The following is a 14,767-nucleotide window of genomic DNA, read 5'->3' as shown; positions in this document are numbered from 1 at the left end:
CAGGGGCCCCTCAGTTCAGAGTCTTGCTGCAGAGGACAGAGTTACCAAGCTCGAAATCCAGCTTGCTTTCTGTACCATCTCCAGATTTTAAAAAGTTGACCATTAATTTAAAAACCAACACAACTCCATGGGCCGGGTCTGGCTTTCAGGCCTCAAGTATATGAATTCTGAGGTAAAACCTCCTTCTTTTTAACTTAAGAATTTCTTACATTCGGGGGAACTCCCCGGCGGTCCAGTGGTTAGGACTCCGTGCTCTCACTAAATTTCTTACGTTCTGAGTGTTGGATTTCTGTCACTTGGGTTTCAAGAAAAAGAATGGTGCTCCCTGGTTCTTAGGGGTGTGTGCGTGCATCGGGGGTGATGGCGTTTGGGACAAGGGGGACAGGAGGAGGGGGCTGATGCTGGATCACACCCGCTTCTCAGGGAGTCCAGGCAGCTGCTCAGCTAGCGAACACACAAGCCACTTCTATGAAACATTTATTTCCTTTAAAACCTCCAGAAACATGCCAGAAAATCTCAAGACAGGGATGGGGCTGGGGGGTGGGGGGAGATAATAATAAAGAATAAAAAATCCAAATGAAACAAATCAACATATATATATAAAAAAAAACCCCTGCTGCTATCTTCAGCCATCAGATAGAACACCAAACTCAAATTAAATGTGCTTTGCAGAGATCCTTTAGAAATAACAGACAACAAAACCCAAAATCATAATTTACACTTGTCGATGTACATGATTAGGTCCCCAAAATGATTCAAATGATCTGAAGATATGAGGAGACAACTTAAAAAAACAAACAAACAAAAACGGGGAGGGGAGGGGTGAGCCCCAGGTTAGGGTCTGAGGAAAGGGTGGGGTGGTAAGTGGTCCTGGAGAACCCTCCCCAAAAGGGACCCGGGAAGAGGGGCAGAGACATCACAGTAGCTGGCCAGGGCTGAGGACCCGGCAGGCCCCCCTCGCAAACCACAGGTGAGGGGGAGGAGATGGCAGACCTGAGGGCCTTTCTCGCGGGACTGCAGTGCTGCCGAAGGGCCAGAGGTTGTTGGCAGGGAGGCACGACGAGGGTCCTTTTCTCTTGCTCCTTCAACGTCTGTGTCCTGTGTGGTCGGTCCCCAGAGCCTCCTTCCCTGAGGTTTCTGGCCCCAGAGAGGAGGCGGCGGGGTCTCCGGACGGGACTGGACCGCCTGGTGCTGGCCCCCGGCCGGAGCGTGCTGCTCTCAGCTGGGCCCCCCGGCCTGCCTGCCCACCCTGCTTTCGTCCCCAGCCCACGGGGGACGCGCCTCGATCCTCAGCTTGAGGTTGGGGGAAACCACAGACTGTGGCCGTACAGACTTGTTCTGGCGCAACTCCACATGAAAAAATAAATATATATATATATTTTTTTTGTTTGTTTGTTTTTAAAGGAAAAAAAGAAACTGTTTCCTGGGTGAACAGCGTAGTACCACACCGGCCTGGCTGCCTGGCCAGCTGCCCCTTATTGCCTCGAGAGAACCAGCGTCTTGTGGGGTTCGCACAGCAAGGCGCTCCCCGGGGAGCACAGTGACGGTGTCCGGTGTCCGATGTTGCTGCTGCTACTGCGGGGCCTACGAGATGGGCCGAGGGGCTTTGCAAAGGGAAACAAAAGCGGAGAGGAGAGGGAGGCTGCCTCCCTCCGCCCGGACCTGACGGCTCCATGGAGCCCCTCCTGGTGCCCCGGAGGGGCCGGGGCTGACGGAGCTGGGGAGGAAGAGGGGTGGGGCTGTGCCGGCTCCGCCGCTGGGCCTGGCCGGGTCAGCAGCTCACAGGCGGAGGGACCCAGGTGCCGTGGCCTCTGGCAGTCAAGGGACTGGTAGACAAAGACTGGAGAAATGGTCCCGAGCGTGCAAATACCTTCCCCCTCAAAGAAGTTAACTCTGGATGCTGGGGTTTCCTTGCTCCACCCTGGGGCCCCCCAAGACAATAAATGAAACTCTTAAGAAAGTGCTCCTGGTTGCTTTTTGGAGGACAGGGTAGGGAGGGGGCAATGTCCATGCTTTCTGGAGCCAGTGCACCAGGGACCAAGAACCCTGGCCCGCTTCCACGCCGGCCCGCACCTCTCCGGGTGTGAGGGGAGAGTGGGCTGGTTTCCCGCCGTGATTTCTCAGGCAGGGGTCTTGGCCCCATAAGCCCAGATGCTGCTGTACGTGGTGAAGAAACCCAGTTGGGGGATTCCTGGAGCTGTGGGGTTTGGAGACTCACTCCTGCCCTCCACCCCCTTCCTACAGCTTCCAATGGCTTGGTCCTAGGAAGAGGCTGGATGCGGATGGCAGGATGGGACCCTGGGGGCAGTGTGGGCGTGGCCCAGCCCCCAGGAACCTCAGATGGCAGCTCAGAGGGAGGCCGGAGACCACGTTGCCCTCTGGGGCTTGAGGGCCAGGAGTGGACCCCAGCTCACAGCCCCGTGAGGCCTCCCTCAGGTCCCACTGCCACCCGGAGCGTCCGTGTCCATGGGAGGGCGGTGGGGCCCTGGCTGCATAGCTGGGTCACACCTGCAACCAGAAGCCGGGCTGAAGGAGAGGAGAGCAGGAGCCCCTGGTCTGCCCAGGCAGAGGCGGGGAAGTGGCAGCCTCTCCACCTCAGAGTTCCTTCTTTTCCCTGCAGAAGATCTCGGCGAACTTGCGTAGCTGCTCGCTGGCGGCCTGGGACTCCTCCTGCAACCGCTGGTTGTTCTGCCTCAGGCTGGCCACCTCCGACTGCAGCACCGCCTTGTCCTGCTTCTCCTGCGGGGGCGGGGGCTGGCATCAGCGGGCGCATCTTGAATGGCTCCCCGGGGCCTGCGAGCCCCGCTAGGCCGTGGTGTAGAGCCAGGCTGCCGAGGTTCAAGTCCCAGCTCTGCTTCTCAACAGCTGAGCAACCTCAGGCGAGTCTCGGCCCCAGTTTCCTCCGCTCTAAAAGGGGCGGTTGAGAGGTCTCCCCGAGGTCACGTATGTTGAGCTCTTAGAACACAGCCTGACGTGCAGTAACTGACAAACGTCACTGCAGTTAGGAGCACCTCATTCCACCCTCACAGCCACCCGAGGGCTGGGGACTGCTGTTACCCCCATTTTCCTGGAAGAGGAGACCAGACCTCACACAGCAAGTAGGGGGCTGGGATGTGGATGCAGGGCTGCCCTTCCAGGACAGTGTAAGATGCTCAGGCAGTGACTTGTGCAAGGTCACACAGCATTAAGTGGTGGGGTGGGATTTGAACCTGGGCCCCTATGACTCCTGTGCTTGAGACTCCCATGTTCTACTCGGCCACCTTTTGGCTTTTTACCCAAACACGTATAAAACGACAAGTGAAAGTCTCTTCCACTCTTATTTCCCCTCACTCTTCCACACCCTGGAGATAAGTACAAGGAACAATCTGGAATGTCGCCTTCTAGATATCCCTCTGACCCACAGCTGTTAAACATTTTTTAAGTATGATGATACTCTAGGAAACGGTTTTGCAACTTGCTTAATTTTCTGCTTGAGTTACTGGACTTCTTTTGTATGTTAGTAAATATATAGATTTCTGTTACTACTTTGGCTGCAGACCATTCCGCTGCACAGGTGTCCTGTCATTTATATAACCATTCTCCTGTTGACGGACAGCTGCACTGGCTCCAATTTTTTTATTGCCAGCGGTGCAGCAGCGAACATCCTTGCTCATGGGTCTCTTCGTGCCCGTGCTTGAAATTCTGTTGGACAAGTTCCCACAGTGAAACTGCTGGGTCGACAAGGTACGCAATTACCATTTTGACAAACATTGTCCAATTGCCCTCCAAAAAGGCTGGGCCAATTGATTCTCCCTCCAGGAGGGCATGAGGGTTTCTCTGTGTGCTTTGCCAGCCTTCCCTACTGTCACTGTTTACTCTTCACTCATGACTACATTCAAAGCTGGGTGGCCTCCCCTAGAATAGATGGGGTGTGGGTGGGGACGGGTGCCTCAGCCTCGCTGTCCCCTGCCACCCTCCGGGGGGGGGGGGGCCGGGAAGTGCAGTGGGGAGGTGCGTGCCACGTGAAGCGGCTGCTTGGCAGCCTTACCTTCTGGAGGTCCGTGTGCAGCTGTTTCAGCATCACTTCCAGTTGGTACACCTTGCCTGTCAGATCCAGGGGTGGCTCCTCACTGGAAAGACAGGGGGCAGGGTCAGGCTCTCGGCCCACAGCTGGGAGGAGCCCGGGATACAGGCTCCCTCTTGTCCCTGAGGCTCTGGGGAGTCCTTTTCTTGCTGGAGTCCCAAGGGATGCCTGGAGGAGAAGGCCACGCTCCACCTGGTGAGGGCATGTCTGTGGATGTGGATGTGGGTCGTGGGAGCACCAGGCCTGCCGTGTGTGCATTCCTCCCGAGGATGGACCATGCGTGTGCTTTTGGGAGAAACTCCCCCCACGTATGACCACCTCAGGTGGCACAGTACAAAGAACACCCCCCCACGCCCATCCACCGAGCCCCCGGCAGGCCCGAGCATCGCTCCAGCATATGGGGCATGTAAGTGAGCAAACGGACGGGAGAGCCTGACAGGTGGACAGGACCAGTAACGATACGGACAGTAACAGCCCCCCGCTACCGAGAGCCCACCCTGTACCGTGTGAGGTCTCACCTAACAGGGCGGACGGTGGTTTCCCCACTGGACAGAGGGGAAACCCAGGCTCAGGCGGGGACTCTGCACCCAGGACCCCAGCCTGTGGCTCCCACTCTGTGCAGATTCCCCAGGCCTGGGCCCGCCTGGCCCCTGCAGAGGAGGGCAGGCAGCCGAGAAGGCTCCACTGGGTGCTGTGGGAACGCACACACCCGGTAGGGGTGCCGGGGTCGGGGGGGCATGTGGGCTGCAGCAGACGAGAGGGAGATGGGGGGGGTCTCCGCCCAAGAAGGGGAGAGGACTCGGCCCTCCTGCCTCTCCCACCCTTTCCTCCCTGCTGGTGCTGCATCTTGGGGAGCTGCAGCCACAAGGGGAGACAGGAGGCAGGTGGAGGGAGGTCATCAGTTCAGGGCAAAAGGCGTCCGGGAGCGTGCCCGGAGGTCCCGGCATTTCCACGCCCACCCTGCTCCTACCCCTGCCGTGGTGCCCTATCTGTAACCACCCAGCTCTGCTATTACAGTGGGGCCAATCTTTGGTGGAGGTTGAGTTCTAAAGCCACTGTGTGAAGCAAAAAACCAGGAGAGTCAAAACCACCCTAGAAAATCGCTTGAACGGCCCATAAAGTACAGTGCACGACTGCTGTATACAGAACCCTGCACGGGGAGGTGTGCAGATGAGTGTGAAATGCACTACTGAAATCCACGGACATGCAAACATGCCATTTCCATCCTCTCTCCCTCTTTGTAGTTCTATTTTCTGCCAAGCTGGTGCAGTTGCATCTGCGGCACTACATGTGAGATGACACATGTGAGATGCCCGCCTCCCCGACCTCCTCCCTCCCCCGGAAGCCTCGTGAGGGCAGGGCTTGGGCCTCCATCACCGCTGTGTCCCCAGACAGCCCAGCACGGGGCCTGCCGGGGAAGAGTGAGAGGTAAATGTCAGGGGAACACGTGCGTAATTTAGGAACCTGCAGAGGAGACCCAGGAGCGAGCAGACAGGGGGCAGACGAGAGGCCCGGGGGCGGAGGGGGAGACTGGGGGCACTACTTAGCGATTTTCCAAGTTGGCAGTGAAACAATCCTGAATGCTGATCACAGGGCTGACCCCGACTTGGTCCCTGCTGGGCCCCAGCACGTGGGTTAGTCCAAAGTCTGTCAGGTGAGAGGGGCAGTTGCTCCTCCAGCTACTGCCAAAGGGGTGGTGGGGTGACCTGCCCGGCGGCCTCTCACCCAGCGTGGGGGAAGGAACCTCACCTCATGGTAGGGGTAGTCCTGGGGGTCGGGGGCCCCCTCTCCAGGCTCAGGTGGCTGTGGACAGGACTGTGTGCTGGCGGGATGTCCGGGCTTAGAGCTGGGTCGTTGAGAGAGAAGAGCGAGACGGCTCTTTGCACTGCCAGGCAGAGGGGGGCGGTGGTCGGCAGGGCTCCCGGCTCCTCCCCACTCCACCCCCTCCCCCAGTGACCAAGCTCTCCCTGGAAACTCCAGGACACTGCCAATCACACCCCGGTGAGATCACACAGGCGTGTAGGATGGATTCTTGCCAAAATACCAAACCAAATCGGGACACAAACAACAATAACCCGTCCTGACTCTGAGCAAGCCTCCAGACCCGATGACCAGCTTACACAAAATACAAGGGACAGAGAAAGAAATTAAGTTGCGGTGTGGGGAAGTGACCACCCAAATTGGGCAGAAGTGACCTGGTATCGTCAATAAATAAATGGTAGGGGGAAAAATGGCCAGAAGTGGATGGGGTTGACCGCTGGGTGATGAGGACGTGGGGATTCAACATCCTAGTTCTGAGAATGTGAAACTTCAAAAGCAAAAAGGAAAGCGGAACAGAGAGTATCAGGTATACAGAAGAGAGAAAAAAATCCCAGGGGGCTGCCCGTTAAAGCAAAGATTCCCAGGTCCCACCCCAGACACGTGACTAGCTCTGGGGGAGGGGCCTGAGCACCTGCACTTTCAGATGGGACCATTAGGTGATCCTTCTATAATGGCAAGAACTGGCGACAGTCCTGATGCATCCAAAAAGCAGCTGGCTGAGTGAGCCCTAGGACAGCCAGACAATGGAATGTGCAGGGAGTGAACAACCAGAGGTGGGGCTGCGTGTCGCCCCGCGGGGAGAGGGCACCGCTACCTGGCAAAGGCGGGCTCCTTTACATCTCTGTGCTCTTTATATCTCTGTGCTCAAAGAACAGCACAGTGAAAACCCAAATACCCTTCCCCAAGACCCACCCACTGTTAACGGTTTGCCACACTTACTTTCTGCATGTGTGTGTGTCTGTGTGTGTATTTTACTCCCTAACCATTTGAGAGTAAATTGCCAACATCCTGGTATTTCACCTCTGTGTACTTCACTACCCATCTCCAAAAAGTAAAGACAGGCTCCTATATAATCACGAAACAACTTCATACTCAGGAAATTTAACATTTATACGGTATTACTGTCTAATAGATAGTCATCTTGATATTTATCCAATTCTCTAAATAACACCCTATATAGCTGTGGTTTTCTGTCTTGGATACAATATTTCTTCTCTTCGAAAATACTTTTCTATAAATAGTTTCAAACGGGCCCCAAAGCAGAGAAAAGAGCATCACGGGTCCTCATGAACCCACCGCCAGTTTCCACACTTTTCAACATACTCTGGTTCCTTCCCCTGCACTCTCTTTGGTTTTTTTTATTCCCCTGATCACTCCTCTCCTTTACGTTTTTTTTTTTTTTTTTTTTTTTTTGCTGTACGCGGGCCTCTCACTGCTGTGGCCTCTCCCGTCGCGGAGCACAGGCTCCGGACCCACAGGCTCCGCGGCCATGGCTCGCGGGCCCAGCCGCTCCGCGGCACGTGGGATCTTCCGGGATCGGGGCACGAACCCGTGTCCCCTGCATCGGCAGGCGGACTCTCAACCACTGCGCCACCAGGGAAGCCCTCCTTTACGTTTTAAAAACAGCTTATTGTGGTTTAACCAACATACAACCAACTGCGCATGCTGAAAAGTGTACCATCTGGCCCAGTGACTGTGGCAGCCGAGCCTCAGTCGCCTCATCTGTAAATGGGATCCTAATACATCCCTCACACTGAAGAGCAGAAGAGATGATGTTTGTAAAGTGATAACGTGCCGGCTGAGGAGATGCTCCGTAATGTCACTGTGGCTGCAGAGTTACCTCCTTCAGAAAGTGCCCCCCACTCCCGAGCTCATCAGGCCTCTGCACAGCAGCGCTGGGACACTGCCTGGCAGCCACTCCCCAGTGGTTCTGGAGTGTGAGGCCGGGCCTTGTATTCTCTGCCGTTCTCCCTCCTACCATGCCCTCCCCACCCCAGAGGCCTGACTGCCTTCATCCCGTGGCTTGGGGAGAGGCTGCAGGACAGGATGGAAGCAATGAATGGAAGCAAAGAGGGAGGGGCTTCCTCCAGGGCCACCTGTCAGAGGTGGGCTGGCTCACACGTGGAAATAAGGAGGATGTGTATCATATGGGTCTGGTTTAACAGATCCTGCTCTGTGCCAGACCCATGCTGGGCACCCAGTGGCGACTGAGACAGCCCCGGGTCTTGCCATCATTAGAAAGCAAGGGCACAGGCAGAGGGGTCAGGGCTACAGGAGCCCAGAGGAGGTGCCTGATCCAGACTAAGGGATATCAGGGAAGGCTTCCTGGAGGAGGGACAGCAAAGCTGTGGCCTAAAAGATGGAAAATGAGCCAGAAGAATATGTTCTTGTCTGTCAGGGTTTCACAGATGTGGGAACTGCGGCTTAGAAAGGTAAAGCCGCTTGCCCAACGTCACACGGGAGAGAAGTGGCAGAGACTGCCAGCTGTCCCTCATGGTTTTTCTTTCCCCTTCTTGGTAATAACACATCACAAATTTCAGCCTCGCACATGGCCTCACACCCCAGCTTGCCCTGGAACAAGGTGTGGCCGTGACACTCTGACCAATGGGAAGCAAGTGTAGGAGGAGTATAAGGCTTTGGGAATAGTCCTCAAAGGGAGGGGATGTCTCCCTTGCTGGTCAGAGCTGGACATGATGGCCAGAGCTCTAGTGGCCTGTGAGGGTGAGGCCCCCCAGGAATGGCAGAGCAGGCACGGAAGGGGCTTGAGCTGTAATGCGTTTGTGGAAGTGCCATACCAGCCCCAGACTGCCCACCCCAGGAATTTTTGCTGCATAAAACCTTGTTTGTTTAAGTCATTGTTAATTTGGATTTTCTGCCACTTGCAGCCAAAGTACGTCTAAGTACAATTTGGATTATGAAAATTCTGCACTGTAATAATAACAGAAAGTACTGTCTGCTGAGAGCGTGTTCTGTGCCCGACACGTTTTACACACAGACTCCTCCCCGCGGCTCCAGGCAGTGGGTGCAGTCTCATCCCAGTTTTGTAGATAAGGTAACTGGGAGAATCAGACAGATGAAGACATTTGCCCAGGACTGCACAGTGACCAAGGGACAGGGCAGGATGTGAACCCTGCTCCCCTCATTCTGGAACCCGAGTGTGTCCGCCTTCAAAGCCCCAAGACCCTCCGTGGATCCTTCCAGAAGAGAGAAGGGAGTAGGGATCTGGCAGGGCTGGGTGGAAGGTGCCTACCTTCGTATGCCTTGGCTGCGTTTACGAGGCTGGACCACTCCAGGCCAGCAGCCGTGTCGGGCAGTGGCATCATCCCTGGGTCCAGGCGCCGCAGGGGCCGGTCCCGCCCATCGGCCAGTGAGAGCTCGGAGGCTGAGATGGTGGCTGGGTGGGGACAGCGGAGAGGGGAGATGGGTGAGTGACAACGTGGGAGAAACAAAGAAATTAACACATTATGTTACACTTCACATACAATTATGTAACATTATGTAACTGTTATACCTGTTACATATAATTAAACGAGTACATTATATTTATTAGATGATCAATGCCAGGGAAAACATCCAGCAGGCTAAGGGGGTAGGAGTGTTGGATGTTTACGTAGGTATGATTTTAGGGTGCTGAGGGAGGCCTCGCTGAGAAGATGGCCTTTGCACAAAGCTCTGAAGGAAGGGGTGGGGCGGGGCGGGGGCACCTGGGGAAGAGCATTCTGGGGAGCTGAAAAAGCCGAGGCAGGAACGTGCCTAGAGGTTTAAGAAACATTGAAGGGGCCCGCGTGGCTGGGACAGGAGAGGCAGAGAGCAGTGGGAGGTGAAGTCACAGGTGACAGTGCTGGACCGTGTGAGGCCCTGTGGGCCATGATGCGAACTTTCTTTCTTCCCCTGGGTGACATGGAGCCACAGGTGGGCCCTGAGCAGGGAGGGGTGTGACCTGTCACAGGTGTCCAGAGGGTCCCTCTGGCTTCGTGTGGGGGACAGACGGTAGGCAGGGGGAGCGGGGAGCAGGGAGGCAGCGGGGAGGCCCCTGCGATGGTCCAGGAGTGAGATGAGGGCGGACAGGACCAGGTGGGGCTGCAGGGACGAGTGGACGGATCCTGGGTCTATTTTATAGGTGGAGTCAATAGTATTTCCTGAGAGTAGATGTGGGCGTGAGACAGAGAAGGCTCCAGGATGACTTCAAGATCTTGGAGCTGGGGAAGGCTGGGGGTGGGATCAAAAGTTAGTTTCTGGGGGCGTGTGAGATGCCTCAGACACCCGTGGGGCGCTGGCCACGTGAGTTTTGGAGTGGAGGAGTGAGTGCCAGGCTGCAGATACAATGTGGGGCGTGTCAGTGTATGGATGGTGTTTCGACGTGGCAGGATCACTGTGGGGAGACCTGGTCGGTTCAGGTATGACACGTTGGGCAGAGAAAGAGTGTCAGGGTGTTGGAAGGGACACAGATGGCACGAGCCCTGCACCAACAGCTGCATTTGCTGCAGAGACAGAGCGTGTCCCCCATGCTGGGCTCAGGCCCCCCGCCTCAGCTCGCCGAGGCCTCACAGCCCCTAAAGGGAAGGGGAGAGAGGTTGAAAGTGAAGCACAGAGGTCAGGAGGTGACTCAGGCAGGAAAAGCCGTGTCCCCAACCGGCGTGTCCTCTCTCCGGGCACCCTGCTGGGTGTTACAGGGATCATCTCACAGTCCCACCTCCAATTAGCCGGGAGGGAGGGGCTGCTATGACCCCGTGAGGCAGAGCGGGCGGCCTACACTCGGAGCGGGAAGCTCCCTTGCATGCAGACTCACGCTCGCCGGTGGCGGCACTTGGCTGTGACACGCGGGGTCTGACACTGACCCTGCTCTAAGCCCAACCCCGCACGGCTCTGGTGTTGAGGGTCCCTGTTAATATCCTATTTTAACCCTGCTCTCTAGTCCAGAGGCACAAACCTGACGGATGACAGATTAGAATGCTCGCTCCTGGTGACAGCAAACTAACAGAAGAATACATAAACAGCTACTGGGTTTTTTTTCAGCGCTTACTGCATATCAGGCATTGAGCTTAGTGTTTTCCATGAAGAACTTGTTTGATTCTCGGATTAACCCAGTGAAGTGGGCACTATTTTTGCCCACGTTTTTACAGGCACAGAGAGGTTACAGCTGTGACTTCAGGACCTGGACTACAAACTCGGGCCATCCAGCTCCCAGGACGTGTGGTGCTAGTAAGTGATGCCCAGTGAATGAAAGCTCAGGGGAATGAATGAGGGCAGGAAGGATGCCGAGCCCTTGACCTCCACGCTCTCCATCTCCAGCCTCCTAGCATCTCACTACTGAGCGGGTGAGGGTCGCGGGAGCAGCTGCCACAGCCAAGCAAGCTATCAGCGGGCGCTGCTGTGAGAGGCTCCTTGGCATGGAGAGCCCTTCATCCGTGAAGCCCAGGCCTGGGCTGACGGCATCTCTTCAGCCCCGACGTGGCTTGGGAAGGGCTCTCGAGCAGGCATGGAGAGGTGGACAGGCCCAGGGCCCCCGGCCACACTGAGGCCAGATGGGACTCTCTGTGGTCCAGGGGGACAGGGGAGTTAGACGGGCAAAGAGAGGTATATGTGTGTGCTCCATGAGACAGAGGGCCCTGGGCTGTGGTCCCCGTAGGGACCCAGACAACCTGGACCCGGCTCTTAGGGAGCCCCCAGTCCAACAGGGGAGACAGACTCATTCCCACACAGTGACAGCCCGGAGTGAGTGGGGCTGTGATGGGAAAACATAAGGCAGAGTGGGCAGGATAGGATGGGAGCAAGCCAGGGGGCTGTGGGGGCCCAGAGGAGGCGTCTGACTCAGCCTGGCAGCCTGGTTGGGGAAGGAGGACTTCCTGGAGGCAGCAGCATCTCTTTTTTTTTTTTTTTTTTGATGCGGGCCAGGTTTTAAAAAAATAATTTATTTCTTTTTGGCTGTGTTGGGTGTTTGTTGCTGCATGCGGGCTTTCTCTAGTTGCGGCGAGCGGGGGCTACTCTTCGTTGCGGTGCATGGGCTTCTCATTGCGGTGGCTTCTCTTGTTGCGGAGCACGGGCTCTAGGCACACGGGCTTCAGGAGTTATGGCACGCAGGCTCAGTAGTTGTGGCTCGCAGGCTCTAGAGTGCAGACTCAGTAGTTGTGATGCACAGGCTCAGCTGCTCCACAGCATGTGGGATCTTCCTGGACCAGGGATTGAACCCGTGTCCCCTGCACTGGCAGGTGGATTCTTAATCACTGCGCTACCAGGGAAGTCCCTGATGCAGACCATTTTTAAAGTCTTTGTTGAATGTGTCAAAATATTGCCTCTGCTTTATTTTTTTGTTTTTTTTGGCCCAAAGGCATGTGGGATCTTAGCTCCCCGACCAGGGATCGAACCCGCACCCCCTGCACTAGAAGGCGAAGTCTTAACCACTGGACCACCAGGGAAGTCCTGGCAGCGGCATCTTAGTTGAGACTGAAAGGACGAGGCAGGGCTAGTCAGGGGCATTCTGTCTGCCTTGTGTGGGTCTGTGATCTCTGTGCATATTACCCCTGCCCTGGCCCCTCTCCTGCCTTCTCCTCACGACGTGTCAAATGCCTACTATATGCCAGGCCCTGCCTTCAGCACGGACAGGGCAGTATAGGCAAGATGCAAATGAAGGAGACACAGAGTGAAGCTGAGGGAAGCAAGAGGAACTGCCAAGAAGCTCAGCCCCACAAGCCCCTCTGACGTGCTCCCGCTGTGTGCCTACTGCCTAGAGCAGAGCCTGGCCCAGAGCAGGTGCTCAAGAAACATCTGTGGAACGAAGGCAATGGAGGGGCAGGCCGGGTGCTCTGGAGTTTAAGATGGGAGGGATGACCAGGCTGGAGCTTAAGGGAGGCCTCCAGAGCAATAACTGAGCAAAGCCCTGAAGGAGAAGCAGGAGTTAGTTATCAAGAACAGGGTTAGGGGCTTCCGTGGTGGTGCAGTGGTTGAGAGTCCGCCTGCCGATGCAGGGGACACGGGTTCGTGCCCCAGTCCGGGAAGATCCCACATGCCGCGGAGCAGCCGGGCCCGTGAGCCATGGCCGCTGAGCCTGTGCGTCTGGAGCCTGTGCTCCGCAACGGGAGAGGCCATGACAGTGAGAGGCCCGCCTACCGCAAAAAAAAAAAAAAAAGAACAGGGTTAGGAGAAGAGCATGGCCAGCCAAGGGACCAGCCATGTGGAATGCCCTGAGGCGAGAGAGTGGGGGACAGAGGATCCAAGGGAAGGTACTGTGAAGCGGAGGGACTGAGGTGGGGCCCCCCCATGGGGCACAACACCAGGGCAAGGAGTACGGACCGAGATACTAGGTTAATGGGGAGCCATGGAAGAATTTTAAGGGGGGAGATAGAACCCCGCAAAAAAGTCCCAGAGCCTCCTCCAACCCATCCCCTGCAACGTACAAAAGGGTTCCACCTAGATGCTACAGGGGCACAGGCCCTCAGCTGAAACCCTTGGGGTGGACACATCTCTGAAGTCAAGATCTGTTGGAATTTGATACACAGTACAATGCGCTATATATACGTACACCCCCAGAAAGGTCGGCAGTGCCCCTACTCAACACACTAGTGCTCCTCAACGAAGCAACTGATCGTTCACACCAAGTGGGGTAAAGAAGGACCATAAACAGCCTCACATCCATTCAGGTCGAGCACTGCTGCCCAGTGAGCTTGGCCCAAACTTCTGCTTTGCCTTTCAGTTTCAGAGCCTTTGGGGTTGTGGATAAGGGATTACAGGGTGGGCTGAAGGCACGGCCAACCCGACAGTGCAGAGCTTTTTGATGGGGGCCGTGTGCACAGCGCCCCCTTCAGTAATTATTTGCTGATGCTGGTCACACCCCTGTACCCTCTTCCCTTCAAGAGCTGCAGGCCTGGGGGACGTCACTTACGTAAATAAATATTCACAAGGCGATTTGCTTGGTGCTGGAACACGGAGCTGGGAAGGGGGGCAGCTAATAGAAACCCTTGATCCTCAGGACCCTAGTGATGAGCTCTCCAGTCTGGAGACACCTAGAGAGACTAACGCCCTCTCTCTGGTCTCAGATGACCCCAATCCTTGGATGCCACCATTCCTTGGTGACCCCCAGGAGACCCCTGATGCTTGGCCAACAACCCCTTGCTCTGTGGATGACACCCGGTGCTCAGTCATCAGGGCCCCCTGAAGCTCCCATGCACTTCGGTTCCCTCCGTCAGCTGACTCTGACACTGATGACCCCCAGCCTTTGACCTCTAGGTGATCTGTGTGCTCGTGGCCCCTGCTTCCCACCCCCTCACCCTCAACCAGCTCCTGGGTGCCCGGGCTCACATTTCTTCTCTGGGAAGCCGTTGCCGGTGGCAGGGACGGTGCTGGGGCCGCCGGGTGGGTGGGCGTGCTGGTGCTGGCGGCGGGCGGGCAGCGTGCTGGAGGGGAAGGCGCAGGTGCTGGTGAAGAGCACGTCGCTGGGCAGGCCCGGCTCCAGGCCGGCAGGGTTGGCAAAGCTGGGCTCCCGACGCCCGCTGCACAGGCTCTCATCCGACAGCGTCCGCTGCAGGCTCTTCTGTGGCGACTGCTGCCAAGACAGGGATGGGAGGCGGGACGCCAGGCGTGGTCACGGCCAGGCCCAGCCAGGGTCGCCATCCTCAGAGGCTTCTTCCCGTCCTGGATGTCTGCGGTCTTTACCCAACCAGCATCCATTTCTGCTCCCTTTTTGGTCAACGTACTCCAATTTTCTCCTGGGGATTCCTCCTCCCCCCTCTGCAGCCCACCTTATTCTGGAGGGCCGACCCTACCCTCCAGCTCCAGGTGAGGTCAGGGAAGGCAGGGTGACCTGAGCTGGAGCCTGAGAGCCAATCATTGGTGGGGACCACGCGGGACAGAGTACTGGCTTCCCCCAGAGCTCAGGCTGGTGGGAGG

General features: G+C 56.6%; 1 protein-coding gene across 13 annotated transcripts in view; it reads right to left on the bottom strand.

Moving 5' to 3' along the window:
* Positions 1 to 460: 460 nt before the first annotated feature.
* Positions 461 to 14,767, bottom strand: part of SIPA1L3 (signal induced proliferation associated 1 like 3) — a 98,902-nt gene continuing 84,595 nt past the window's right edge. For 2 of the 13 annotated variants that reach the window (XM_082607040.1, XM_082607043.1), the window contains 5 exons: positions 14,180 to 14,423; positions 9,135 to 9,278; positions 5,813 to 5,948; positions 4,028 to 4,109; positions 461 to 2,739 (listed from right to left, as the gene is read on the bottom strand). In XM_082607040.1, coding sequence (XP_082463166.1) covers positions 2,596 to 2,739; positions 4,028 to 4,109; positions 5,813 to 5,948; positions 9,135 to 9,278; positions 14,180 to 14,423 — 750 coding nt within the window. In that variant the 3' untranslated portion in view covers positions 461 to 2,595. The other 11 variants (XM_082607041.1, XM_082607044.1, XM_082607045.1 and 8 more) reach the window with 10 other exon arrangements.

Source organism: Mesoplodon mirus (genome assembly GCF_964341445.2).
Source record: "Mesoplodon mirus genome assembly, chromosome: 19".
NCBI lineage: Eukaryota > Metazoa > Chordata > Mammalia > Artiodactyla > Ziphiidae > Mesoplodon > Mesoplodon mirus.
Note: the sequence above shows the minus strand (reverse complement) of the source record. Positions and strands in the feature narration are given on the sequence as shown.